The sequence below is a fragment of the Ovis aries genome, chromosome X (genome assembly GCF_016772045.2).
Source record: "Ovis aries strain OAR_USU_Benz2616 breed Rambouillet chromosome X, ARS-UI_Ramb_v3.0, whole genome shotgun sequence".
NCBI classification, from domain to species: domain Eukaryota; kingdom Metazoa; phylum Chordata; class Mammalia; order Artiodactyla; family Bovidae; genus Ovis; species Ovis aries.
This window is the reverse complement of record NC_056080.1, coordinates 127,379,112-127,406,886: the sequence shown is the minus strand read 5'-3', so window position 1 is coordinate 127,406,886 and position 27,775 is coordinate 127,379,112. Positions and strand designations below refer to the sequence as shown.

Sequence of the window (27,775 nt, the reverse complement as noted above, 5' to 3'; positions counted from 1 at the left end):
CAGTTGAAGCCCTGTGTTTTAAATTGGTATAAATGGAGGCTTTGTGCGGTTAAGCCATTTGGTCAAAGTCGCAGAACTGGAACTGGAACTCAGCTTCTAGAGCTAAGTTGAGTTAAATATCCTTTCTATTATAGTCTGCTGTCACTTTGTTTTGGACCTAAATTTTTCCTGTGAAATGTGATTTGAAACTTAAATTTATGCTCCAGCAACTGTACATTTCATGGGTCACAGATAAACAGTTAATAGCATTGAGGAAAAGGCATGTTGTATAAACTTACAGCTTTTTAATAGCAAGAGATGGAAGCGGGGTTGCAGGAATACCAGGGGATATGGAGAGGAGAGAACAATCTCTGCCAAATATTTGCAGGTGTTGGAACTATAATAAGGCATTGGCCTTGAGAAATATTCCAAACAGAAAAATCTGTATCCATATGTACCATTGAGATAACAAAAGACTGGATAGACTAAGCCTGTATCTACAGAACACCAGCTTTTTGAAAACATCCGAAAACATGAAAACATTGGATGATTGATTAGATATTTGGCATCATGCAGCTATAGTCCTTGTCTCCAGGGATAGGTGTAAAATAAAAGTATTTTGCAAAAAGATACTTTACTCTGTAACTAATCAGTAATTTGGAGAGTTAGGAAAGACCACATTTTGAATTGTTCCCCTTTAAATTTTTAGGAAATGTGCAGAAAATTCAGATTATAAATTAAGTGGAAACTTTTTTGCTCATTTTTGGACAGAGAGTGGAAACATATGAATCATTCCCAACTGTGTGGTTTGTTATGTTGTCTGGAACAACTTGGACTTTGAGGAGGGAGAGAGAAGTCCTGCTTGTGTGAGAGGGGGATGGGTGGGGTAGGGGTCACTTGGGTTTGGTGCCAAGAATAAAAGGATATTAATTCTCCACATTAAACAGAGAGGAAGTCTGATGTTTAGGGTCACATGTGCTCACTTCTTTGAGTTAATTTTAATTTAGAAAAGCATTTAGGATTATCCCCTTAATCTGCTTGATTCTTCCTGAAGGAGAAAGGAGAAAGGTAGCTGTCAGAAGCTACAGGGTAGATGGCCTTGAGTGGACTCCCCTGGCCCTCAGAGGAGCACAGGAGTCCTACCCGAGGAGGGAAAAGGTTTTACTTACTGGTCAGTGTTTATTTGTACTTTTTTTCTGGAGATTCATTGGTGGCATTTCTAACTACTCTTTTTGCACTAACCTCCCTGATTAGGATTAGTGGTCTCAAATATTTATTTGTTCAATAAAGAATAAACAGATCATGACATTTTAGATGAAAGGTCAGAAGAACCAGAAGCTAGCCTGTCTTCTTAACATGTACTCAAAATGGGTTAGAGGATTTGGGATACTTAGTATTGTTTATTATCTTTATCTAATTGTCCAGGCTATCTAAATATCCTTCAGAACGCTACCAGTGGTTTAATTAATTCTTTGATTTGACAGAGTAATTGTTTTCATGACAGTCATTACAGTTTAAGGCCTATCAGAGTAACTATTTTCTCTATTCTCTTTTCATCTACTATTCCATATATATATATGTTATATGTTGTATTTCTATAAAAATGTTTCATATTTTAGAGTTTTCATTGTCACATGAGTTCTTCCCCTTAGAAAAATTGATATTGCATTAATAAATGTTGGCTTTATAAAAGAGGTCAAATTTGGGTGACCCTCTGCTGGAGACAGATCTCAACTGGATATTCCAAGTCCTGTACAACTTGGTTCTCATGCTTGCTCACCTGTCTTTCCCTCCTGCCACTCTCAAGCATGTTACCTTCACCGTCCAGTAAAACCTCCTGACTATCTGCTAAACATGCCACTCTCTTTTCTGACTCTTAACACTCACTCATACTGTTTTTTTGGCCTGCTTAGGCGTCCCACCTACTGTTTAGTGCTCTATTGAAATCCTGTAAGGCCACTCCAACACACCCCAATGATACCATAAATTCTTTGAGGCCAGGCACAATGTCTTTTTGCAGCACACAATGACAACCCACTCCAGCATTCTTGCCTGGAGAATCCCAAGGACAGAAGAGCCTGGCAGGCTACAGTCCATAGGAGTTGGACACGACTAAAGTGCCTGAGCATGCATGCACAATGTTTTTTATTTCTCTTTGTGTCTAGCACACATAGTATAGGCTCAAGAAATCCAAATGAATTAAATCTTTGTAATGGATTTGCAGCAAGTGTACCAGAATCTATAGCTTGTTTCCATACTCATAAGATATAAAGCTGTCTTGCCATCTTTAACAGTTAATAAGTCTAGGGGAAAAAATCTCCTGTGAACTACTGATAATGATAAAAACCAGAGTGTTAGCAAAAGTGTGACATGTCCTTAATTTTCGGTACCTATCCATTTTAACTGCTGGATTTTCTAACTGCCTAACCCTAAGGTGACATCTGTATAAATCAGATGTGATTATTATAATTCTCTTTGAGAGTGATGTCTTCACATTTCCATGCCCACAGCCTGCCAAAAATATAGCTGATGAAAACCAGGGGGAATAGAGGAATTTCCTGAAGGGAATAAACAAGTACATTTTCTTTTTCTTGTTACATTTCCACAAATTCATTACTACAAATAATTCTTAAATGCAGTTACATTTACCTATCAGGGATCTTGTTGTTATAAAATATTACCTGGCACTAGAGTAAGATTTTTGCTATAGAAAGTAAAAGTTCCTCCCCCGCACTCCCCCTTCAACACACACACACACATACAAACAAAGACTGAGACAGAGAGAGCTCAAGATTGCCAGACAAAGAGAAGGGAGATAAGAGACTTGGAGAATGTTCAAAAGAAAACCACAGTGAGAGTTAAAAGGTTGGAAAATATGATATTCTAGAAGCTTATCATAGTGGGTTACTTGTCCTTCTTCCTACTCAGTCACTCTGTCATCTACCCACCCATTCTCTCAGCCACCACCTTCTCCCAGTTGGTTGTCTACTCACCCACTTGACACCCACTTCTGTCTGCCAAAACAGATACCCTCTCAGCTTATCTACGAATGGATGTTTGTTTCTGAACCAGTATAAATATCAGAGAAATAAGGAGAAATGTCTTTATGAGAGACTGGGTTGAGAGAGGGCATATTTGCATATATCTGTATATGTCACTATACACAAGTATGTGTATCTCTGAATGGATGGGTGGCTGAGAATTTAATCTGTGTGTGTGTCTGTGGATCTATAAATGTGTGTCACTCTGTGTGAAGAGGAGAGAGTGCCTGTGTTCCTCTCCTGGGGGTTAATCTGTGGATAACTGGGGTATGAAGGGGTCGTGAGTGTAGGGCAGGTCTTCTGTAGTCACCCTAAGGAGAATTAGGGCTTCAGTAGACCCTATCCTGAGACAAGGGATCGCCAATAAATGAGCTTCATGATAAGACAAATCTTTAGGAGGACAGGGGTCACCATAGCTGAAGGAACAGAAAGAATTGTTTTTCACTTTCACCCACTTAGGTACTGAATCACACTAGCTAAATATTGGTATTATAAGAGCAGAACATTTGTGTCTAGATTTGCACTCTCTAAGGTACGGTGGTAGACGTGTGTGTATGAAAGTATTAGTCACTCGATCATGTCCAACTGTTTGTGACTCTATGGACTGTATCCCACCAGGCTCCTCTGTCCATGGGATTTTCCAGGCCAGAATACTGGAGTGGGTTGCCTTTCTTTTTCAGGGGACCTTCCCAACACGGAGATCAAACCCAGGTCTCCCGCATTGCAGGCAGATTCTTTACTGTCTGAGCTGTAATATCTGTCATGGGGTTTTCCAGCTAAACCAGCCTTCATCTCACAAACTTAAAATCATTCTTGCTTGTAGATCTGTAGTCTGTTAATTGTTCAAGACTTGCCCCTGACTACTTAGAATATGTGTAAATCTGTACATGTTCTGTATGTGTGTGGGAGGGTAAAAAATGCATTTTATTTCATTTCTACTTGAACTGTGTGCTAAGACTCATTTGAATCACCTTTCTCTCCCTCCAATAATTATATTGATTCTCTGACTCTATTAGCAGTGGTAACAGGCCCCTGTGTTGGAAGATGTTTTCTGTTGTTTCTCAGATTTGAAAGCAAGTTTAGCAAGTGGATATTCCAACTATCTGTGCTCTTGAGTGAGTGAGTGAAAGTCGCTCACTAGTGTCCAATTCTTTGCGACCCCATAGACTATACAGTCCATGGAATTCTCCAGGCCAGAATACTGGAGTGGGTAGCCTTTCCCTTCTCCAGGGGATCTTCCCAACCCAGGGATCAAACCCAGGTCTCTTGGATTGCGGGTGGATTCTTTACCAGCTGAGCCACAAGGGAAGCGCAATCTGTGCTCTTATCTTTGTTTTTCTTTTCTTTCTTTTGTCCCAAGTCTCCTCTTCATCAACATCTGAAAGAGCTAACAATCATCAGTCTGAAAACAGCTTACAAAACATTGACTCCAAGATTGTTCTTGGGTGGATGAAACTCCTGTCTGTTATTATTGGGCAAAAGAACATATTACAGAAATATAATATACACAAGGAAAGATTAAAGAGACAAGGATTATTAAACCCAGAGAAGTGAGGTTTAAAGGGGAAAATGTAATAATGACATTCAAGTTCATGAAGTGTTGATATATGAGGTAATGTCTTGTTCTTTATCTCCCCTGAAGATGGATCAGACAAGAACTTAGACTGTAGCCCCAGGGATTTAGCTCTGGGGCTCATTCATTCATTTAAAAAGCAATTAGTGAGCATGCATTTTGTTTATTTAAAATGAAAGTGTTAGTCGCTCAGTCTTGTCTGACTCTTTGCGACCCCATGGACTGGAGCCCACCAGGCTCCTCTGTCTATGGGATGCTCCAGGCAAGAATACTGGAGTGGGTTGCCATTTCCTTCTCCAGGGGATCTTCCCAACCCAAAGATTGAACCTGGGTCTCCTGAATTGTAGGCAGATGCTTTATGATCTGAGCCACCAGGGAAGCCAGTCCATGAGGTTGGAAAGAGTCTTGGACACGACTGAAAGACTTCACTTAATAAACGAGATGGGGCTTCCCTGGTGACTCAGACAGTAAAGAATATGTCTGAGCAAGAAACCTGGGTTTGATCCCTGGGTCTTTAGGTCATTGCAGTAGGATCTGGAGACATGGAAAATAAGGCACAGTACCTGCCCTGAGGAACTTTGAGCTCAGTAAGGGAGATAGATAAGGACATGTCTGAACTCAGTATGGTGAGTGCCATGACAGAGAGGAAAGGTCGATGAAAGGCAGTCACTAAGCTAAAAGCAGGAATCAAATGATTTTGTTGGAGAAGAGGGCCAATTGGAGAGAAACTGAAGAAAGCATTGACAGGACTTGGAGAACGATTACAGTGCTTATAGATGATGGAGAGAAAGAATTAAAAAGCGATTTTTCAGGAGGAGATGTCTTGAAGAATGGTGGTATTGGACATAGAAATCGAGAAATTAGGAAGGGGCTAGTGGTTTTGGGGGTTGACTTGACTTCAGATTTGAGTTTATGTGATTGATTGTGGATCACTTAATATTCACTCACTCATCAAACATTTACCAAGCACCTACTAGGTGCCAAGCACTAGAAGAGGTGTTGGGGTTCCAGTGATAAACACAACACAGCCCCAATGCTGGTGGAGTGCTCAGCTTAGTGTGGGGAGGCAGACAAGTGAGGACACAGTGACAAGACTGTGGTGAGTGATAGTGGAGGTGCTGAGGGGCGATGGGGTGGGTGTGAGACTACATAGGAGGGGCAACAAAAGCGACTTCGGGTGGCATTTTGGACCCCCAGTTGGGGGGCAAGGTTGGGTTAGGGGCAAGGAGTGTTGTAGTCCAGAGAAAATAGTTTGTTCAAATATCTGGTGGAGGTTGAGCATGGAGCACTTTCAGAACTGAAAGGGCAAATGTTCTAGAAGGAGTTGACATTCGGGCCTTTGTGGTGGCTGAAAGATCGGGGCCAGAGACATAGGTTTGAGGGTCTTTAGCATGGAGGGAGAAGCAGGCAGTAGTGGGCTGAATGAGAGCTGAGGAGCAAGCCCTGAATCACCCTCCTGGTCTAGAAGGAAGACAACAGAGGAGGGCAACACATGAAGGAGAAAGGGGAGGATGTGTATGAAGAGGCAGGAGCCAGAAAAGAAGCATGCAAGTGGAAGAGAGTAGTGAGGCCTCCGGGAAAGTAGAGTTCCTTTGGTTAGTATTATCAAAGTAAACACTAGATTTAGGCTTTTAGTACAGGTTTTCTTTTAGAAGGTCCAAATCATAATTTACACATTTAAGCTAGAGACTTAACCAGGATACACCCCTGAAGAGAGGAAAAAGAAAAGAGTGTATAGCTTGTAAATCGTTTGTGTAGAATTTCTACTAAGGAGACAGAGAGGGTGCATCTTTGCTGGATGGTTTCAGGACCTTCTGAGAAGAGGAGGGCTGGCCACCTGTTTCACCGGCTTGAAGACCAGTCTGCTGGTGCCCAAGAAACCCTCAGGGAGGGCAGATCTCATACCCCCGGTATGTTACCTGCCTCTCTTTCTGGGACAAAGCCTGTGTCTATACAACAGCAAATAAATGTTTGGGGAAGGAATAAATTCAGGCATAAGGGTGTGGGCTTCAGTTTGTAGACCAGATGGTGTGTTCTGCTGTTGAAAGGCCATATGTAATTGATACATAAAGTGACAGACTGAAGCAAAAGCAAAGTAAGTATTTTAAGACAAGCAGTTAAAAAAAGAAGGCAGAATGTGACCCCTAAAGTGTGCTAAGATTTTGGCTACTGGCTTTTGGAAGAGCTGGGAACATCAGTAAATAGACAGGATGTCAAAAAAGAGCTTGTCAAAGAATAGCAATGGGGTCACTGGCTCCAAGTATTTTTAAAGATGAAGTTGTCTGCTGTCAATTGGGAAGGCTGAGGTTTGGGGTGGGTTGGCCTTTCTTCCATTCACTTCTCCCTGCAACCTCCAAGGTTCAGTTCCCACATCAAAACAGTGGGGATCTTGTCTAGGTTTAGATAATGTTCGCCTTGTACCTTGTAGAAAGCAAGAGAGAATTCTGTGGCATTCAGTGGCAAGAAAACATGTTCCAATAGAACAAAGAGAAAGGCTTTGCCCATTTCTAGGCTTCAAGACTTGCTGTGTCAGGTAGGTGTATATAGGTGTGCTCATATATGTGTGAATACATGTGCCTTCCCAGAGCATGACAGATGATCACGGTCAAGTGTGTGCCATGAGGGGACTCTGGTTTTAATGAAGAGCTGGTGTTTGAATGTGTAGCTAGATTTCTTGCGTGAAGCAGTGATAAAGTTATCTGAAATAACCTGTGTCTAAAGAAGTAAAAAAAAAAAAAAAACACAGCAATTATTTGAGAGGGTTAGTGAAGCCATTTCTTTTTATGGGAAGCTGTCTGGAAGAAGAATAGCCCGTGCCTGGCTTTCTCAGAAATAGCAAAGCATTTTCCTCTTTGGGAAGGGTATAACAAAACACAAACAGGCCAATTCTATATGACACAAATGAGGTGGAACTTGGGTAAAAATGTAATCAGTGTAGACTGCCAATTAAGCTAACTTGGGCCTTTTAAAATCTCAGTTATGCAAATCAGCCAAGTCTTCCCCTCACTTTGTGCCCTTTAGACACATGTACAGTTTTGAGAGAGCTCTAACTATGTAGTCACCTGGAAGTATGGAGGGGGCAGGTTGTGTCACAGTTTCATAGCTAAATGGCTTCTCTAAGCCTCAGGGAAGCACAGAAGGGGCCAGAGGTAACCTCCTGCAGCAGGAAATGGGAGCTTCATCCTGCTCTCCCTGCCAACCTCCTGTCCTGTTTCCTCCAGCAGATATCTCCATTCCAATCTCCCCTGCCACTTGGGCTCACTCATTATCATAGATCAAGTGTGCAGAGAAACCTGCACTAACTAGGCTTAGGCAGAAGGAGCCTGGCCCAGTCGCTAAGTGGACTGCATGAGAAAAGGACAAGAGCAACACAACAACAAAGAGACATGTTTTACATAAGATTTTGCACACACCCACATGTGCACACAGACACACAGACACACACACACACACACACACACATCTTTTTAGTTTACTTAGTGTATAGCCGTGATAATTACTTGGCCAAATCAATGAAATCACCCAAACTAGAGTGGCACAGAGTTTCTAGTTGCCAATGATTCGTTAGGGCTAAGCATGATAAGGAAGGGTGAGGACATGGACTGCATAATTGCTTCAGTTCTCTGCTTCCCTTTGCATATGTTCGTTATTGAGAATCAATTCCAGTTTGAGAGGAGGCTCTAATTCCCAGTAAATGAATAGGAAGTGAGTAAGTAAATGTTCGGTATTTCCCTCGAATTATGTCTCATAATGTAAGAAAACAGTGGCAAAAAGCCATCAACAGATGGTGTTTTCATTAGCCAAAGATTTATTTTTCCAAGCACTTTCATATTAATGAAGTAAGGTTGAAATTAGAGTCATCTTGTCAGTTCTAGTTCTGGGTTGATAAAATATGCTGGCATTCGGCTAATTGCTAGGGGGTGGGCAGAGTGAAATAACCATTTGCTATAATGTGATGGTAACCCAAGGTCTGTAGTCTAATCAGACCCCACATTGTATGTTCAGCCCTAAGTTTTGTTTTCACTGGCTTTATAGAAGCTGTGAGTCTCAGTTGTGAGCCATAAATGAGGAACACACGGCAGGGATTAGTACTGCTCTACACTATGAATTATTTATAAGATATCAGTTTCATGACAAGTGTTGCAACAGGTTGCATGCATTTGTTAGGAAACATTCTCCCCATGGAATCCCATGTTTGAAAGAAAACACAGTACAGTTAAAATACAGATTTCTAACATTATATCTGCTCTGAGTTCATCAATCTACACTATATTTACCTAATATGTAGATAGAGTCATTTGTGATACATGGGATGTCCACTGATCTAGGAATCTGGACCACTCTGCCTCAGGAAATCACAAACTGATTGTATCCGTTACCCATGCCTACTCTCTGACTTGAGCTGGACCTTTTCATCAGACTACAGCTCCATCATATTCACCTTATGGCTCAATTTTTGAAGAGGAGTCCAGACTTGTATCCTCTACGTCATCACTATTGACATACTAACTCTGCACAGTTTGGCACTTGCTTCCAAAACTCTGCTGAAACTCCTTTTTCAAAGGTCACCAGTGACCTCTAATTACCAAATCCAGCTGCCTTTTATCAGGCCCCATATTTCTTGCCCTCTGCATATTCGAGAGTGACAAATCCTTTCCTGAAACACGTTTCTCTTGATTATCCTCTTAGCTTGGTCCATATCTGCATTTCCAACTGCTTTGCATATTGCAAGTCTCCTCCTGATCAGTGCCCCTGCTCCCAGGTCTTCTTGTTTTAGTCTGCCCCACATAGGTTGATCTCATAAATGCAGCCCTGATTATGTCATTGTCTTGCTCAAAAGCCTTTGATAAACCCCTACTGCTTTGAAAAACAAGTACATACTCCTCACCTAGACATTTAAGACCTTCATAACGGCCTCAATCTCCATTTCCAGCCTTGTGCCCCACTATTTTTTTGTACCCTCTGTTCTAGCCAAACTCAACTCTGTTCCTTGGATATGTCCTATACTTTATTCCTTTTTATTTGCTCATGCTGTTCCTTGTGCCTGGAATGCCCTGCCCTCCTTCATCTCTATTAAAATCCTGCTTATCCTTCAAGACCCATCTTAATGTTTTTTCTATTCACATATTATATATCCTCTATATATATGCATGACACCCAAAGAAGTCAACATGTACATTAATGAATATCCTATGATAGCTAATATGATAGCCTTCATAGTACTAATAAAATACATATCAGTTTTAACTTAGTACCAGCACATATTATAAAGCAATTATCCTCCAATTAAAGAAATATCAGGGACTTCCATGGTGGTGCAGTGGCTGAGACTCCATGAGCCCAATGCAGGAGGCTAGAGTTCAGTCCCTGGTTGGGGAACTAAGATCCCACATGCCTGCAGCAAAGAGTTCGCGTGCTGCAGCAAGATCTGGTGCAGCCAAATAAACAAATAAAAATAAATATATAAAAAATATCAACCCCCCAAAATTTAACTTAGTAATATCCATTATAAGGTTTTTAAAAATATTAACTACCTCAAAGTAAGTCCTGCTGCTGCTAAGTCGCTTCAGTCGTGTCCGACTCTGTGCGATCCCACAGACGGCAGCCCACCAGGCTCCCCCGTCCCTGGGATTCTCCAGGCAAGAACACTGGAGTGGGTTGCCATTTCCCTCTCCAGTGCATGAAAGTGAAAAGTGAAAGGGAAGTCGCTCAGTCATATCCGACTTTTAGCGACCCCATGGACTGCAGCCCACCAGGCTCCTCTGTCCGTGGGATTTTCCAGGCAAGAGTGCTGGAGTGGGGTGCCATTGCCTTCTTCAAAAGTAAGTCCTAGGGCCCATATTTAAAACTTAGTTGTCATGGATGTCCATTGATTCATTCTTTCAATTCCTTCATGCAGTATATGTGGACTATATGCCCCTCAGGCAGAGGGGTTGCAACTAAGACCAAATCAGACATAACTACCCTTCAGGGAGATGAAATTACACTTTAGAGCAGAAGATGGATAATAAACAAGCACCAACAGCTATCTAAGTATAAATTATGATAAGTACCGTGAATAAGTAAATCCATCACCATCCAGTTGAAAATAATTTGAGTCCACAAGTCTGGGTAAGAGTCTCAGGGTGGACAGTTATGGGGGATCTATGTTCTGATGTTAGGGGCCTAGACTTCAATACTGATAGAGGAAATCAACAGGCCCCCAATATGGGCCATAAGAATGCTTTTTACATGGAAAACATTGCCGTTCTATAAAAACACTCTAAAGTACTTGGTGAAATAAATCATCTTAAAAAGAAAACAACTTTTTTTTTCATATTAGAGTACAGCCAATTAACAATGTTGTGATAGTTTCAGATGTCCAGCAGAGTGGCTCAGCCATACATATACATGTATCCATTCTCCCCCAAATTCCCCTTCCATCCAGGCTGCCATATGACATCGAGCAGAGTTCCCTGTGCTATACAGTAGGTCCTTGTTGGTTATCCATTTAATATATAGAAGTGTGTACCTATGTATCCCAAACTCTCTAACTATCCCTTCCCTCTACCCTTTCCCCTTGGGAAGCATAAGTTCATTCTCTAAGTCTGTGAGTCTCTGTTTTGTAAATGAGTTCATTTGTATTTTTTTTTTTTTTAGATTTCATGTGTAAGGATATCATATAATGTTTCTCCTTCTCTAAGACCCATCTTAATTTCATCTCCTGTTTATCTCTGAAGTCAAAGCACCTTGAATAGAGTGGGTGCTCAATACCTTCTGTATTAAATATAAATGAAATACCTTTTGTATTAAGTCTCTGAACTGCCATTTCTTTCCTTTGTCCTGACATCTTCTTTGCTTAGAACTCACGTCCAAATCAACAACTGTGGGCCTTCGTGTTTTCCTTTTTCTCTCTTCCTTTTTCCTTGCTAAGGGGAAGACCACAGATTGAGATGGTGGTGGAGTTAAGGAAGGCCAGGAGAGACACAGTGCCCAAGCCAAGAAAAATGGAACAAGTGGTGAAAACTCACTCCCATGGGAATAAAGCCAGAGAACCCGAGAGAGATCTGGCAAGAAGCAGGGATTAAGCTGTTTCTCGTAATCCAGACTGAGGACAAGTGAGATCAGATTACCTGTCCTAGCAATGCATATATCCATGAGAACACTCACCTGGGATAGATTCGTGAGACAGTGTCAAGGATACTACGGAAACACAGCTACCTAGCAGAAAAGAAAGGGGCCAAGTACATGAGTCCTCTCACCTTTTCCCCACTCTTCCTTGCCCCCTTTTCCCTGCCCCTGCCCAAAACATGAACTTTGAACAACTATGAACTGTAGGAACGATGAAGACAGCAATGAAGCAATGGGCACGACCAAGGGAAGGCATGCTATGCTAGCAGAATAAAGGCCCAGAAGTTGGGGGATTACATTGGGAACAAACTTTGTTGGGATGGCGAGTGAGAGAGGAATGGTTATTGGGGCAGGTACTGGAAGAGAAGCCGCTGCCAGAGCTGAAGACTTGAAAATGAGGAATAATTTTAAAAAATCCTATTATTAATCTAGAGTGAATAACATTCTGTTTTTGTTTTCCCACAGGAGGAATGGAAGAGAGTAGCATGCTCAACTGACAATATGCTAGGAGGTCTTAGGACTGCTGTAACCATGTTGTAATAAACAGATTTGCAAAGAATCTATGTCCCAATAAATGATAGTAAGCAGTAGATGTCCTGTCTTGATAGAGCCAGGCTTTGCAGTTCGAAGTCTGGCATTTCTGTAGGCTTGCTTAGTGCCAAAAGAGGGAAGCTGTGAGATAGAAAGCTAGATTCTGATGAATTTCACACTTGAAATACCATTTTTTTTTTCTGAAAGAACCTACTGATAAATATAAAGTGTTATCACCAAAGACAAAAAAAATACCATGGAATACTGAGGCAATATTGATGACTAGAGACCTGGCTTTCAGTCTTCGCTTTGCCACATGCTAGTTTTGTGACTGGGCAAAGCACTGTAACCCCACTCTGCAGCTCATTTCTCTCATCTGTCAGATGCTCACATGATTATTAAATGGCATGTATGAAATTGCCTCGAGTAGTGTCTGGCAAGTAGTAACTGTTCAATAAGTTATAGTGTTCTTAGTCAGCTCACCTGTAAAAAAGAGAATAAAACCTGTTTTCCCTATGTCACAGAATTACTATGAGTGCAAAATGAGATATTGACTCTGAGATAGTTTTAGAAGTTTAAAAATATTATAGAGAACATACAGTTGCTTTAAAGTCATTAAATTCCTACATCCTCAAAGTCATGGATGTCATTTTTTCCCCCAAAATGGCAATCTGGAACAAAGGTACAGCATTATTAATCAGCACCTAGAACAGTGTTTGGCCCATAGGCAATGAATCTTTGAAATAATTGTTGACTGACTGATAGCCACATGGTACTGGGTCTCAAACTCATCAAACATTTCTTCTTTCTCCCCGCTTTTCCCTGCTTCCCTCTGGCTTCGTATTTGGCAATGGCAGCAAACTCTGGAGATGAACCTCACCAACCTGGTTAAGCGCAACAGTGAACTAGAAAATCAAATGGCCAAGCTAATACAGATCTGCCAGCAGGTTGAGGTACGTAACAGAAACATTTGTCATTCTTTCAAAGAACCAGGATCCAGTGATCCTTTTGGGGGGATTTGTCTTGCCAGAGTATGGCTCAGTCATTTGGAGTGAAAGGCTTAATGAGAATTCTGCTGCTGCTGCTGCTGCTGCTAAGTCGCTTCAGTCGTGTCCGACTCTTGTGTGACCCCATAGATGGCAGCCCACCAGGCTTCCCTGTCCCTGGGATTCTCCAGGCAAGAACACTGGAGTGGGTTGACATTTCCTTCTCCAATGCATGAAAGTGGAAAGTGAAAGTGAAGTCACTCAGTCATGTCCAACTCTTAGCGACCCCATGGACTGCAGCCCACCAGGCTCCTCAGTCCATGGGATTTTCCAGGCAAGGGAACTGGAGTGGGGGTGCCATTGCCTTTTAGCCAAAAGGCCGAGAATGAGAATTCTAAGAAATCTAATTTCTTCAAGATGCATGTTCTAAGAAAAGGGGCAGATAGCTATTGTTTAAAAGATAATAATAAGTGGTAGTGGTGAGTGGAGGGGAAGACATCAGCCCAAGGGGCAAATGCTGTCTCCTCTTGCAGTAGCGGGTGGTATGAGAATCCAACATGAAGTGTGTTTATTTCTTCATCAGACTGGACATCATAGGTCCTTAAAGAGATTGCTAGAGAGTCAGAAAAGTTGGGAACCCGAGGTCCTTGAGGGTAAAGTGAGGTTTGTTTAATGCAATATTATTTCTGTAAAAAATATGATCAAATTTGCTTCTCTTCTTCCTGGCCTATTCTCCCTTCTTTTTCATGCACCTTACCTGGTCCTCACTCATCACCTTTCCACTTCTTCTTGTCATTAACAAATGGTATCTATGTTAAAGTTATCTGTGAATGTTCATGTATTACACAATATAAGATTTTCCAAATGTGTTATCTACATAAAATTTCAGAACAAAGCTTATGAGAGGAGTTGACCTCTTCATAAATGGACGTGATAGAAGAAAGACGCTTTTTCTCTCTTTTTCTCAAGAGCCAGAAACTTCAGCCATAGCATTTGGTTTTGTGTTGATTTTCTTGACGAGCTGCCAGTAGAGCTTAAAGTGTAGACAGGGTTGGGTAAAGTATTCTAGGACTCCTTGTGGGCAGTGGTTGGGTAAAAATGTTTCCATTTATAACCTGATACTCTAGTTCTAGGGCTTTCCTTGTAGCTCAGATGGTAAAGAATCTGTCTGCAATGCAGGAGACCCGGGTTCAGTCCCTGAGTTGGGAAGATCTCCTGGAGAAGGAAATGGCAACCCACTCCAGTATTCTTGCCTGGAGAATCCCATGCACAGAGGAGCCTGGCAGGCTACAGTCCATGGGTCGGGAAGAGTCGGACACAACTTAGCGACTAAAACCACTATCGCCACTCTAGTTCTAGTCTTACTTATATCACAGAAAATGTGATGGTTCAAGTTTATTTTAAGCAATACAATAACTTTATTAATATCTCATCTCTTAATCCCCACTGGGGATTCCTATTTAAAAGAATGTGAAGAATCTTATGAAAGAATCAGAAAGGCAAATTTCTTTGCCTTCTTATGAAAGGCAAATAATCTTATATGAGTAACCACTCCTGATTGTTCCTGGAGACTTCCCTGGTGGCTCAGACAGTAAAAGCATCTGCCTACAATGCGGGAGACCTGGGTTCGATCCCTGGGTTGGGAAGATCCACTGGAGAAGGAAATAGCAACCCACTCCAGTATTCTTGCCTGGAAAATCCCATGGACAGAGGAGCCTGGCAGGCTAAAGTCCATGGGGTCACAAAGAGTCGGACATGACTGAGCAACTTCTCTTCACTTTCTGATTGTTTGGATATCTTAAAGTACTGGGTTTCTTAAAGTAGGTTGTTCTTGTAGGATGAGCATACCATAGCAATTTAATCACTGCTGGGTGCTCCATTCATGGAAGAGAGGGCTGCTGAATGTAGGGTACGTAGGATACTGGTTAAACTCAGGTGCAAAATTGTGGAATGGGGTGGGGAATTTAGGAAGAAGTATAATAAATGGAAAGAAAAAAATACTGGAATGTAAGTTGGAAAATTGGGTTCTAAACGTGACTCTGTCATTAACTGGTAGTATGATCTTGGGTAAGTCATCTAGCCTTTCAACTTCAGTGTCCTTCCCTATAAAATGAGGGATTGAACTGAATACATGACCTTCACTGTCTGTTCCAAAGGCATGATTCTGTGAATAGTTACTTTATTCTTTTCTTTTTCTCTTCAGTCTCATCCTTTCCAAGAGGGGAGAAGCAAAACAGAAGGCATTTTAGAATGGTTTTCAGCTAATCAGAATCCCTTTATGTTCCACTCTATCAAAGGTTCTGATTATGCTGTTAGATTACTGTATAAGAAATCCACACTGGTGAAGAGACAAGGAAGTATTGTGAGCAGGAGATAAGAAAAGGAATCCCTTTGGTTTAGAATTTGCGTGATTGAGGGTGGGGTTACAGTTCATAGTGAATAAAACATGGTTAGAAATTAGAATAATTGCTTCCTCATTCTCATCAAAAAGTTATGTAAGTAGAGAGCAAGTTGTAGTCAGATTAGCAAAGTAAGCAGTTTCTTTTCATTGCTTATTCACTTTAGCACTGCTCTAACATCTTATTACACACCCCTCCCCCCACCTCCCGAAGCTTATCGCTCTGGCCAGCCTCACCCAAACATAGCCCTAATTCTAACCTTTCCCAGCCCATTACACCAATCAAACCTGTATAATTCAGTGCCCTACTGTTTTCAAGCATTAAGGAGCTAGCCTCATAAAATAATACATCATTGTATTAATGGAGAAGGACTCATTCTGGCCCTCTAGGTTATAGGCAATGTTTTCACAGCGCCTTTCTGAAGCTAGTATTCCTGCTTGAGCCTTCAGGAGATGACGCTAGTGCCAAATGTAAGCAGAGTAGCTGGGAAGAGCGGCCCCATGGCAACCAGCAAAGGAGGTGTTTCAGAGGCTCCCTTAGGGATGCGGATAAAATCCTTGGCCACTGTCTGCTTTCACACACAAAAGGCCACCTTTTATTGATACTTACTTATGCATAGCACTGGGCTTCCCTGGATGGCTGAGACGATGAAGAATCTGCCTGCAGATGCAGAAAATGCAGGTTCAGTCCCTGGGTTGGGAAGATCCCCTAGAGGAGGGCATGGCCACCCACTCCAGTATTCTTGCCTGGAGAGTCCCATGGACAGAGGAGCCTTGCAGGCTACAGTCCATGGGGTTTCAAAGAGTCAGAAATGACTGAGCGACCAACACTAACTATGCATAGCATTGTACCAGGTGCAAAGAAGATGGAAGAGACACAGTATTTATCTTCTGAGGGCTTACATGTTATACAAATCCACCCTAATGCAGATAGACATGTGCAAGCAATACAGATGGAGTTAAAGTATTAACTGAGAATTGGGAAAGAATCTTGAGATAGTGCATTAAATATCAAGAGTGAGAGTGTATCTTGGGAGTTAAGTCCACCATCTTTTCAGTTTAAGATTCTGTCTTTGGTGGGGGCCCTACAGGCTGGCTTCTGGACGCCCATGGCTGTGCTCTATGACATCACCCCTTCTGAAAGGTTAGGGATGTGCCCTAACTTCCCCATAATAATAGGGTGAATCCAGGGTCCTTATTATGTTCATTCGGCACAGAGCCTGTGTGTCCAGAAGGCTTCAGGACAAGCCCCAGGATTAGAAAGTCAAAGAACGGATTTGAGACTTCATAAATGCTTATAAATACTTTATAAAATGAAATAAATAGGAGGAGACTGTCTGTCATGGGAGCAAGAAAATGAGGGGTTATTTGAATTTTTTTTTCATTTTATCTAATGCAAATTTGTCTGTCAGGAATGACTGTATTCACAGTGTAAAGCAGGCATTTCACTTCAGGTGGGAGTGGAGGATCCCAGCTAAGGCACTTCTGAGAAAACTGGAATAGGCTATTTTCCTGCCAGACCTGTTCCCCTTCCTGATTGTCTGCAAATATTTTTGTCACAGATTGACTTTTCATAAAAGAGCCATAAATACTGCCTCCCCCTCCTGGTTCTTTCTCCCCATTCTCTATTCTCCTCAGAAAGTAAACAAAGCTGCAGTCTTCCTATTATTACAGAAACAGAGATTAGGATCACCACAGATTTGTCAGCTGAATTCTTTGGTAGTGCAAGACTCTTAGAGTCACTGCCCAGCTTTTCAGAATTCCGTGGGCAGGCAGTTGGAAAATATTTTCTGTTGGGGCTGGAGAACATGGGAAGGAGGGAAAGGCAGGCCCAAGACTCCTTTAATCTGGATAAGGAAGGGCATGCTCTGACCTTGCTACTCTGGCCACTTGATCTCTATATATAGTTCTTTGTCCCATCTCATCAGGCATCTTTTATTTACATTTCCAGAGGAAATCTCTGTTTAATGCATAGCCAAGGGAAAATGTATACCAACAGATGAATATTTCCTCTTGGCTTCCAAGTCTGCATGGTTTTGTGAATAAATAAGCATTCCTGAAAATACTGAGAGGACGAAAAATGGTAAAATACTTACTAATCAGTCAGGCAACCACATTTCTTGAGCAAACATGATGTACTCCATGTGGTAGGTCATTTGGGGGCTATGAAAAAAAAACGTAAGTTGTTGATGACCTCCAGGAACTTTTATTCTAGCGAGGAATAACCCAGTACCTAGTGAGAAAGAGGATTATTTGTAAAGCAGCATGCAGTATAGGGAGCACAGATAAATGTAGTATGGCCCTCCCAGGTTTACTTATTTCATCTTATTGTTAAATGTTAGGGCATGGAGTGGATTAAAGCACTTTCCTGGCTATTCTGTGTGCCATCTGGTTTCTTCTACTTCAGAAATGGTGCCGGACAATGGGTCTGTCCATCCCAGAAGCTCCATGGGTAGATTGATTTCTTGCTGGCTCCTTTCAAACTGTTTGAGGACCTGGGTGGCATGGCTCTTTAGCATTAACAGAAAGAAAAAAGAAAGATGAGCTGGCTTCCCTTAATTTGCAGAATTTCAGCTTTTCATCTTGCCACCAAGTCTTTGCTCCAATAACTTTCAGAAGTCTTAGAGTTCAAACTGTAGGTGACTTGGTGTTCTCCCCTTTCTACTCCTGTTGCTCACTGAAATGGTATTTGGCTTGGAAATAGCAACAATCAATGTCTGCTTCTCCAAGCATAAAAATAGGTATCTTAACAGAAATTAGTTAAAAAAAACATTGTGCTGAGTGATTCCAGCAGATGATCCTGAAATGTTTTCAAGTGGTTGAACTAGAAGAAATAATAGAATCTTAAATCATTAAAGCACAGATATGTTTGTTGGAAGATTCTTCTGCAAGCACTGAGGATATGATAAAACAGAGTCATTAGAGAGATATAAGCATAATTACAGAAAATTTAGTGGAGAAAATGCACTTTAGACAAATGTTGAATGAGGAAAAATAAATTCCCCCTTCTGCTGAGACAGGGAGCAGAGCTATTAAAAGAGGTGGAAATGAGCACATTGTATGGGCAAAATGGTATGCCACACACTGGCTATACGGAGACAAACAGCAAATAGTCCCTGACCTCAAGGAACTTGTTTAACAGGTAAAATGTTAAATACAGTGTGAAGTGGTAATTATTATAATGAAGGTAAGTGCAGGATGACAAGCTAGCCTAGAGAAAGAAATACCTGTCTGTCTGAGGGACTTAAGAAGGACTGTAGAGCGGGACCAAAAATCAAATTGTCTTAAATAAGAGTAGAATTTTGCCCTCCAAAATGAGAAAAGAGAGTGAAGGGAACACCACACAAGAACACAGGAGTGTAAACAGCATAGAGGTGTTCAGGGGAGCACCAGAAGTTTAGTACAGCCAGAATGTGAGATGGGAGAATCATTGTGAGAGGTGAGTATGGAGAAGTAGCTAGGGCCTGGGTCGCGAAGAAGGGCCTTGTATACCATGCACAGGTGTTTGGACTTTATCCTGTAGACCCTGGGGACCCATGGAAGGATTTAGAGTGAGTGAATAACTGGATACGGTCTTCATTTCGGGATTGCTCTGGCTGTAGTATGCAGGATGGAGCAAGTGTCAAGGGTCAAAACTGAAGGCGAAGAGACCAGTGAGGTGGCTTTTACTGATCCGTGGAGAGATGAAGGCCAACCTAAGGCAGTGGCAGTACAGTTAGGCAGCAAGAGATAAATTCAAAACAGATTTGTAGGAGGTAGAATCAATATTTCTTGGAGAGTAGTTAGATGCAGTGGGTAAAGAGATGAGAAAGTAGTAGGATGATCTATAGGTTTCTGTCTTGGGGAACTAAATGAATGTGTTGCTTTTAACTAGGTTAGGAAATAAATGGAATTCTTTTTTAGATAAGTGAGGTTTGTTATGCCATGGGTCAGAGAGTCAAGTAGGAAACGCCTAGTGGACAGCTGTCTGGGGCTGGAGGTCAGGAGAGAGGTCAGGGAAAGGGATAAATACTGGGGGGCCAACTAAGTAGCACTGAAAGCCATAGAGAATGTGTACAATGAGAAGAAAGCCTAGGACACCAAAATCAATTGTTTGTCACTGAGAATACAACAACAAGCCGACTTTCCAAAAATAAATGAAAAGACTGGAGCTTTCTACAGAGTTACTGAGGGATGGCGTGTGTTTCAAAAATTAAATAGCAGAAGGAAAATTTTCAATTGTGGGCATAATCAGCATTTTAGATATTACCTCTGTAAAGACTGTAATAATAAGTGGCAATGAAGATTTCCTGTATTACAGGTAAGCACTTTATATGTGTTAACTCATTTAATCCTAACAACAACACTATAAGGTAAACACTATTCTTATTCTTGCTTTACAGATAGAGACATTGAGATACAGAGAGATTGAAGTGATTTGCCAAGGTCATGCTGCTAGTAGGTAACAGAGTGTGGATTTGAGTCCAGACACTTTAGCTCCAGAGCCTACACCCCTGAGCACCCCGTTATTATACTTCCTTTTGCAAGGCCAAGGCATACATCACTTGGATGTCCCTTGTTCATCACCAGTGGTCCCTGACCATCATGAGGATGACTTGTAGTGAGTAAGGGGAATGATCTATGGGTGTGAATTCTGAAGGGAAGCAAAAGAAACAGAAGGTGCAGAGTGGAGGAGGAAAACTGACAAAATGAGGCTCAGAATGGCAAAGGAAGAGAGGCCTTCAAGGTGTGGGAGTCTTGATAGAGTCCATTGGAGCAGCGCCATTATACAGGAAGATATCATTAGTGAACTTTGAGAGAAGGTTCAGTGGAAAGGTGAGGATAGAGTCAGAGAGGTCCAAGAGAAAGTAAGTTGTAAGGAAATGCATGTTGTGAGAAGTTTGATCATGAAAGTGAAAAGATAAATAGAGTGATAGTTATTATCCTTTTGAAATGCCAAATGATCAGACTCGCACTCTGTACAGTATTCTAGTTGTTTATTATGTGGTAGCTCACAATAAGAGTCACTAGATCCACGGACATGCTTCATTTCCCATCCTGATTTGGCTTCCAGCCCCCTTTGCAATCCTGGGCCCTCCTGCCCAGCTCTAAGTTTCTACAGCTCACTCCTCAGTGTCTACAACTTATTCCTCATAGAAAGTGTGTGGTTTCTGGGATGCAATGTGATATGGTAGCTTTGGAGTTGGGTGTGCTGTGTAATCCTGGACACACACATAACTTCTCTGAGCTTCAGTTTCATTATCTATGAAACTTAGACTAATCATATTTTTAAGGGAAAGGTAATATATGGAAAACACTTGCTACTGTAACAAGCAGATAGTCAAGGCTCAATAAATGGTGGTACCAGTGGCAGCAGCAGCAGCAGGAGTGATAATAGGAGCAGTTGTTAGTATTCATAGTACTAGTATTAATAGTTCATATGCATGCTAAGTTGCTTTTGGTTGTGTCCAACTCTTGTGCAACCCTATGGACAGTAGCCTGCCAGGCTCCTCTGTCCATGGGATTCTCCACGAGTTGGTTGCCATGCCTTCCTCCTGGGGATCTTCCCAACTCAGAGATCGAACCCCCATCTTCTATGGCTCTTGCATTGGCAGGTGGGTTTTTCATCAGTAGCACCACCTGGGAAGCCTGGTATTAATAGTACTAGCAGTATTTCTGGGCACCTCACCTTTGCCAGAGATTCCTAGTCCCAACTTCAGAACTTCTAGAGGATCATCAATATTTCTGAGGGTGGGGAAGACAGTCAGTCCCCAGCAATCACAATCAGTCTCAAATTTAACACATGAACTAGAACTTGCCTTGGGGAAGAGGAGTGGTGATGAAATTGCAGCACTAAAATTGTTGGAAATCTCAGCCACATGGCCCTATTTGATCACCCACCCACAACTGTGCAAAGGTGGTACACCGAAAAGGGTTATTATGCTCAATAAGCTGCCGGTTTTCAGTTACTGAATTAAACTAATATTATTTACTATGGAAAAGTTCCCTGCCCTTCTGCATGAATATCTAGGGGATTCTTTAAGTTGATACTTAAGTAAACTTGCCTATTATCCTGCCCAAATTCCCCTTGATTACTGCCCCTAAGCAAACGCAAAGAAATGTTTTGGGGAGGGACAGATGCTTTCATCTCTAGTGGTTTTTAAAACAGTGACTTTGGGGGATTTTTTAAAATTGAAGTGTAATTGACACACAACTCTTTGTTAGTTCCAGATGCACAGCACAGTGATTTAATATTTATTGAGGATTTTAAAATGTTTATTAGCCAGAATGTTCTGTGAGTATTTTTGCAGAAGATGGAAGAGCAAGAGGAACAGACTTAATGTTAAGCTCCTGAGGAGGATTTGGCCTCCCAGTGCCTCATGATAATGAAATAGCTATTTTGAAGCCAATGTGGAATAATAGGTGAAGAAAATGGTTTTCATGAACAATGGGAAATAATTACAGAATGACCTAGTCAGTCTATTCATTTATACTAGTGAAATAACTAATTCAGAGGATTATAGTCAATAAATATATGGCAATTGATAGTGAATAGAGATGAAAAACCTAAATCAACTGTGCAATCTGAAGTGTGGGCTTAGCTTATTTTTAGACTAGAAAAGAAAATGCTTTATAATTTCTCAGGCACCTAATGTGTTTCATTCTTTTGTGACAATTCTTGATATATTCCAGTGAAATAAAAATTTTGAGGACATTAAGGGCTGCATTTGAAACATTTGGAGGGTGCGGACACATGACAGGCTGTAAGGATAAAATGAGTTAGGATTAACATTGTTTTCCCTCCCCTCCTCCCCCACATCTATAGGGCATATAAGCTTTCCAGTGTGGCCGTGTTTTCATAGTCAAAACAGTTCATATAGGCATGTACTCTTGTTCTGTTTTTGTGTCTTTGGAGGGGGGAGTGCAGTGAAGTTCACTTTATAGTTCCATTCCCCTTCTGCTGCCTTCTTCCTCCAGTTCCGGTTTCTCAGTGTTCAAATTCCAGGTTATTCACTAAATGATCAGAACACTTGCCTCATTTTGGATTCTTCTGCTTGCTCCACTCTTTGCACAACCCATCCAAGTTTCCCATTTCCAATGTGCTCTTGAAAAGTTGGTGGAATTCTGATAATTCCAGTTATAGCCATATCAAGCCTACCCTATAACCTTTAAATGTTTCCAGTTCCACCTCTGTCTCCAATTTTTCTTGCCATCAACCCAACTGAAACACCAAACAAATAAATAAAAAACAAACAAACAAAAAACCCTAAAATGAAAACAACATCCACCACTATAACAGACATGCACACAGCTGTTGAAATGCCTTTTCTGTCTCTGCTTGTCTGGAATAGTCCAGCTGTGTGATAGGGTCAGCAGAGACTAGGAGTGGGAGAGAATCATATTTGAATCTTATGTCCTGGGCTTTGTGCTAGAGGCATTCTTGTTTCTAATCTCAGTGTTTGTGACAATCCTGTGATAATGTTGGCGATATCCCCATTTTACAAATGAGAAACCTGAGAGTGAGAGAAATTTGATGACTTATTCAAGGTCAAACATAGAGTTAGCTCAGGTTCAGTCTTGCATCTCCCTGGCTTTGAAGTCCAAGTTCTTTCTGCTGTACTATGCAGCTGACTGAAGACACTGTCTACCTGCCACAGATTTATTGCTGTTGGAGAAGGAAATGGCAGCCCGCTCTAGTATTCTTATCTGGAAAATCCCATGGACAGAGGAGCCTGATGGGCCACAGTCCATGGGGTCACAAGGAGTCAGAGACGACTTAAGCCACTAAACAGCAAACAGAGGAGACAGCTTAGGATGCCCACTGATTTTCCTCCCTTCATCAAATAACTCCAGAAGAGTAGATGATCTATTTGGGGCCTTGGCATTCCTGACTCAATGGGAAGTCTCTTATGTACCTATATTTGATAGCCCAGAGCAACTCTCTGCCGTAAAAACCCTTCGTGGAGTTAGGAAGCAGAGGGAAAATGGCTGCTTGAGCCAGCAGAAGGAAGCAGTAATGCCCATTGTTAAGGCACTTACTTGCTTAGATTATTTTTGTGCCGTGAGACCCAGGTCAGGGGTGGTCAGCTCCAGGTATTGATACTGACCCTGGCATACAGTCAGTTTACTGTGGGACCCACACTTCCTCCCTGAGACTGCCTTGTTGGGCCTCCTAGGCCATGGCTCTGCTCCTGGGTAAATGTTGTCTTCATGTGAGACAGGTTTTCTTAACCATTACAAAAGAGTTTAGCAGTAAAGATTTACTCTCAGCCAATCTGCAGATTCAATGTAATCCCTATCAAATCACCAATGGCATTTTTCACAGAACTAGAACAAAAAAATCTCAAAGTTTGTATGGAGACACAAAAGACCCTGAACAGCCAAAGCAATCTTGAAAAAGAAAAATGGAACTGGAGGAGTCAGGCCCCCTGACTTCAGACTATACTAAAAGCGACAGTCATCAAAACAGTATGATACTGGCACAAAAATAGAAATGTAGATCAGTGGAACAGGATAGAAGAAATAAGCTCATGCACCTATAGCCAATTAATCTATGAAAAAGGAGGCAAGACTACACAATGTTGGAAAGACAGTCTCTTCAACAAATGGTGCTGGGAAAACTAGACAGCCACATGTTGAAAGAAAAAAAAAAAAAGAATTAGATCATTCCTTAACTCCATACACAAAAATAAGCTCAAAATGGATTAAAGACCTAAATATTAGACTGGACACTATAAAACTCTTAGAGGAAAACATAGGCAGAACACTTTCTGACATAAATCACAGCAACATCTTTTTTAATCCATCTCCCAGAATAATGGAAATAAAAGCAAAAATACACAAATGGGACCTACTTAAACTCAAAAGCTTTTGCACAGTAAAGGAAACAATAAAACAAAAAGACAACCCACAGATTGGGAGAAAATATTTGCAAATGATGTGACTGATAAGGGATTAGTCTCCAAAATCTACAAACAGCTTATGACACTTAATAGCATCAAAACAAACAACCCACTCAAAAATGGGCAGAAGACCTGACTAGACATTTCCCTAAAGAGTATAAACAAATGGCCAATAGGGACATGAAAAGATGTTCAAGGTGTTATTAGAAAAATGCAAATCAAAACTACAATGAGGTATCACTTCTCACCAGTCAGAATGTCTATCATCAAAAAATCCACAAACAGCAAATACTGGAGAAGGAGAGAAGGGAACCCTCTTGCACTGTTGGTGGGAATGTAAATTGGTACAGCCACTATAGAGGCTCCTTAAAAAACTAAAAACTAAAAATGACCACATGACTCTGTAATCCCCGTCCTGGGCATATACCCAGAGGAAAACATGTTTCCCAAAGATACATGCACCCCAATGTTCATTGCAACACTGTTTACAATAGCCAGGACATGGGAAAAAATGTCCATCATCAGAGGAATGGGTAAAGATGTGGTATATATACACAATGGAATATTACTCAGCCATTAAAAAGAATGAAATAAGTCCATTTGCAGCAACATGGATGGATCTAGAGAGTGTCATACTGAGTGAAGTAAGTCAGACAGAGAAGGAGGGATATATGCCATCCCTTATATGTGGAATCTAAAAAGAAATGATAAAAATGAAGTTACAAAATAGGGAGAGACTCACAGACTTAGAAAATGAACTCATGGTCGCCGGGGATGGCAGGGGGGAAAGATAGTTAAGGACTTTGAGAAGGTCATGTACATACTGTTATATTTAAAATGGATAACCAACAAAAACCTACTGTAAAGCACATGGAACTCCGCTCAATGTTATGTGCCAGCCTGGATGGGAGTGGGGTTTGGGGGGAAAATGGTACATGTCTGTGTACGGCTGCACCCCTTCACTGTTCACCTGAAACTATCACAACATTGTTAATCAGCTGTACCCCAGTACCAAATGTTTTTGGTGTTAAAAAAAATTAAAAAAGAATCTTAAAAAGTGTCCTTAATTTTATCACACTTAGGCTATAACTGAAAAATATAATACCACAATGACTGAAAATATATAGATTTCCTCAGAAAAAGTACATACATTGCTACTATTTTTAAAAATTAAAAAACCCCTAGAAACAGCTCACCCATTTTCCTCATCCCCCTACCCCCCACCTCTGGATTTTTTTTGTATCTATGAGCTTATTTTTTTTCATTAAAATTTTTGTTTAGATTCCACAAATAAGAAAGTTCATATGGTACTATCCTTTTCTGTCTTATTTCACTTAGCATAATGTCCTCAAGGGCCATCCATATTGTCACAAATGGCAAGATTTCATTCATTTTTATGACTGAGTAATATTCCATTATATAGGTATATCACAATTTCCTTATCTGTTCATCCACTGATGAACTCTTAGATTGTTTCCACGTCTTAGCTATTGTAAATAATGCTACTAAATAGATGCAGCATTATTTACAATATGCTGTGGGGACATAGGGGGTACATATTTTAAAAAATATTTGCTTATTTATTTGGCTGCCTCATATCTTAGTTTTGGCATGTGGATCTTTTTTTAAATCAATTTATTTTTAATGGAAGGATAATTGCTCTACAGTATTGTGCTGCTTTCTGCCAAACATCAACATCGGCATGCAGCTCTCATTGCATCCTATGGGATCTTTCCTTGCAGCATGTGGGCTTAGTTGCCCCAGGCATGTGGGATCTTAGTTCTGCAACCAGGGATTGAACCCGCAACCTCTATGTTGCAGGGTGGACTCTAAACCCCTGGACCACCAGGGAAGTCCCAGGTACATATTTTTGAATTAGTTTTTCATCTTCTCTGTGTAAATACTTGCAAGTGGAGCTGCTGAATTATATGGTGGTTATCCATTTAATTTTTTGAGGAACCTCCATACTGTTTTCCATATCAGGCACACCAATTTAGATTCTCACTAGAAGTACACAAGGCTTTTCTCCACAACGTTCTTATTGACTATGTTTTATTCTGAGAGTTTTATTGTTTTAGGTCTTATATCCAAGGATTTAATCCATTTTGAGTTAATTTGTATGTATGGTGTTCAGTTCAGTTTAGTTCAGTTCAGTCGCTCAGTCATAGTGGTCCAGATACATTATTACTGTTAATGGTGGGCCCATGTCCTCTGATGGAATGATTATTGAGAAGTGCAGGCACACCTATGGAATCAACTATTTACTGCTTCAGGACAGAAAGAGAATTCCACAGCTCAATGCATTCCCACTCCCTCTCCTCTCACCTAAATCATATCTAGAATCTTAAGTTTACCCCATCTCAGGCAGTTCTGGGAACTCTTATTACTCCTAAGAGCTTTATATGAATTCACTCATTTAATCTTAACAATAACCCTATGCTGCTGCTGCTAAGTCGCTTCAGTCATGTCCGACTCTGTGTGACCCCATAAACAGCAGCCCACCAGGCTCCCCCTTCCCTGGGATTCTCCAGGCAAGAACACTGGAGTGGGTTGACATTTCCTTCCCCAGTGCATGAAAGTGAAAAGTGAAAGTGAAGTCACTCAGTCCTGTCTGACTCTTAGCGACCCCATGGACTGCAGCCCACCATGCTCCTCTGTCCATGGGATTTTCCAGGCAAGAGTACTGGAGTGGGGTGTCATCGCTTTCTCCATAACCCTATGAGATAAGTACTATTATTATTCTCATTTTACAGACAGAGAACCTGAGGCACAGGGCAGGTAGCTAATTTGTACAAAGTCACATAGGGAGTAAGTGCAGAGTGAGGATTTGTATCCAGTTAGACTCTAGAATTCATGATTTTAACCACTGTGCTATATTTAAAGTGAAGGGCAGAGGTGACCAGGTCAGTTAGTGGCTCTATGTGCAATGCTTTGCAAGTCGTTTATTATTGTGTCTACAGTCTGGATAAGGACAGACGTTTGTCAGTATAATCAGTCTTGGTGTGTTATGTGAATGTGTGTCTATGTGGGAAGGGCACGGTGTGTATCTGATCAGTGTTTGGGCATGCCCTTCTTTGTGGTGATAAGCTGTCTATAGAGCATGCGTCTTAGCAACCTTCCACATGCTGTGCATCTTTCTGTTTCAAACATGGCTGCCTGAGTGTTCATCTCATGTATATTTGTGTGTGTGGAGGTGGGTATATTATAAAGAGAATATATGTGAAAAGAAGAATATGTCTAATGAGAGAATAACTATTTAAACTGGGTCGTGAGGA

The 27,775-nt window shown here is 41.2% G+C and overlaps 1 protein-coding gene across 6 annotated transcripts in view; it reads left to right on the top strand.

The window, feature by feature from the left end:
* MID2 (midline 2) overlaps nt 1–27,775 on the top strand; it is a 101,265-nt gene that overhangs the window by 15,912 nt on the left and 57,578 nt on the right. For 5 of the 6 annotated variants that reach the window (XM_012107586.5, XM_004022435.6, XM_060407742.1 and 2 more), the window contains exon 3: nt 13,092–13,187. The exons of the other annotated variant lie outside the window; for it this stretch is intronic. In XM_012107586.5, coding sequence (XP_011962976.1) covers nt 13,092–13,187 — 96 coding nt within the window. The remainder of the gene's footprint in view (nt 1–13,091; nt 13,188–27,775) is intronic. 6 annotated transcript variants of the gene reach the window in all.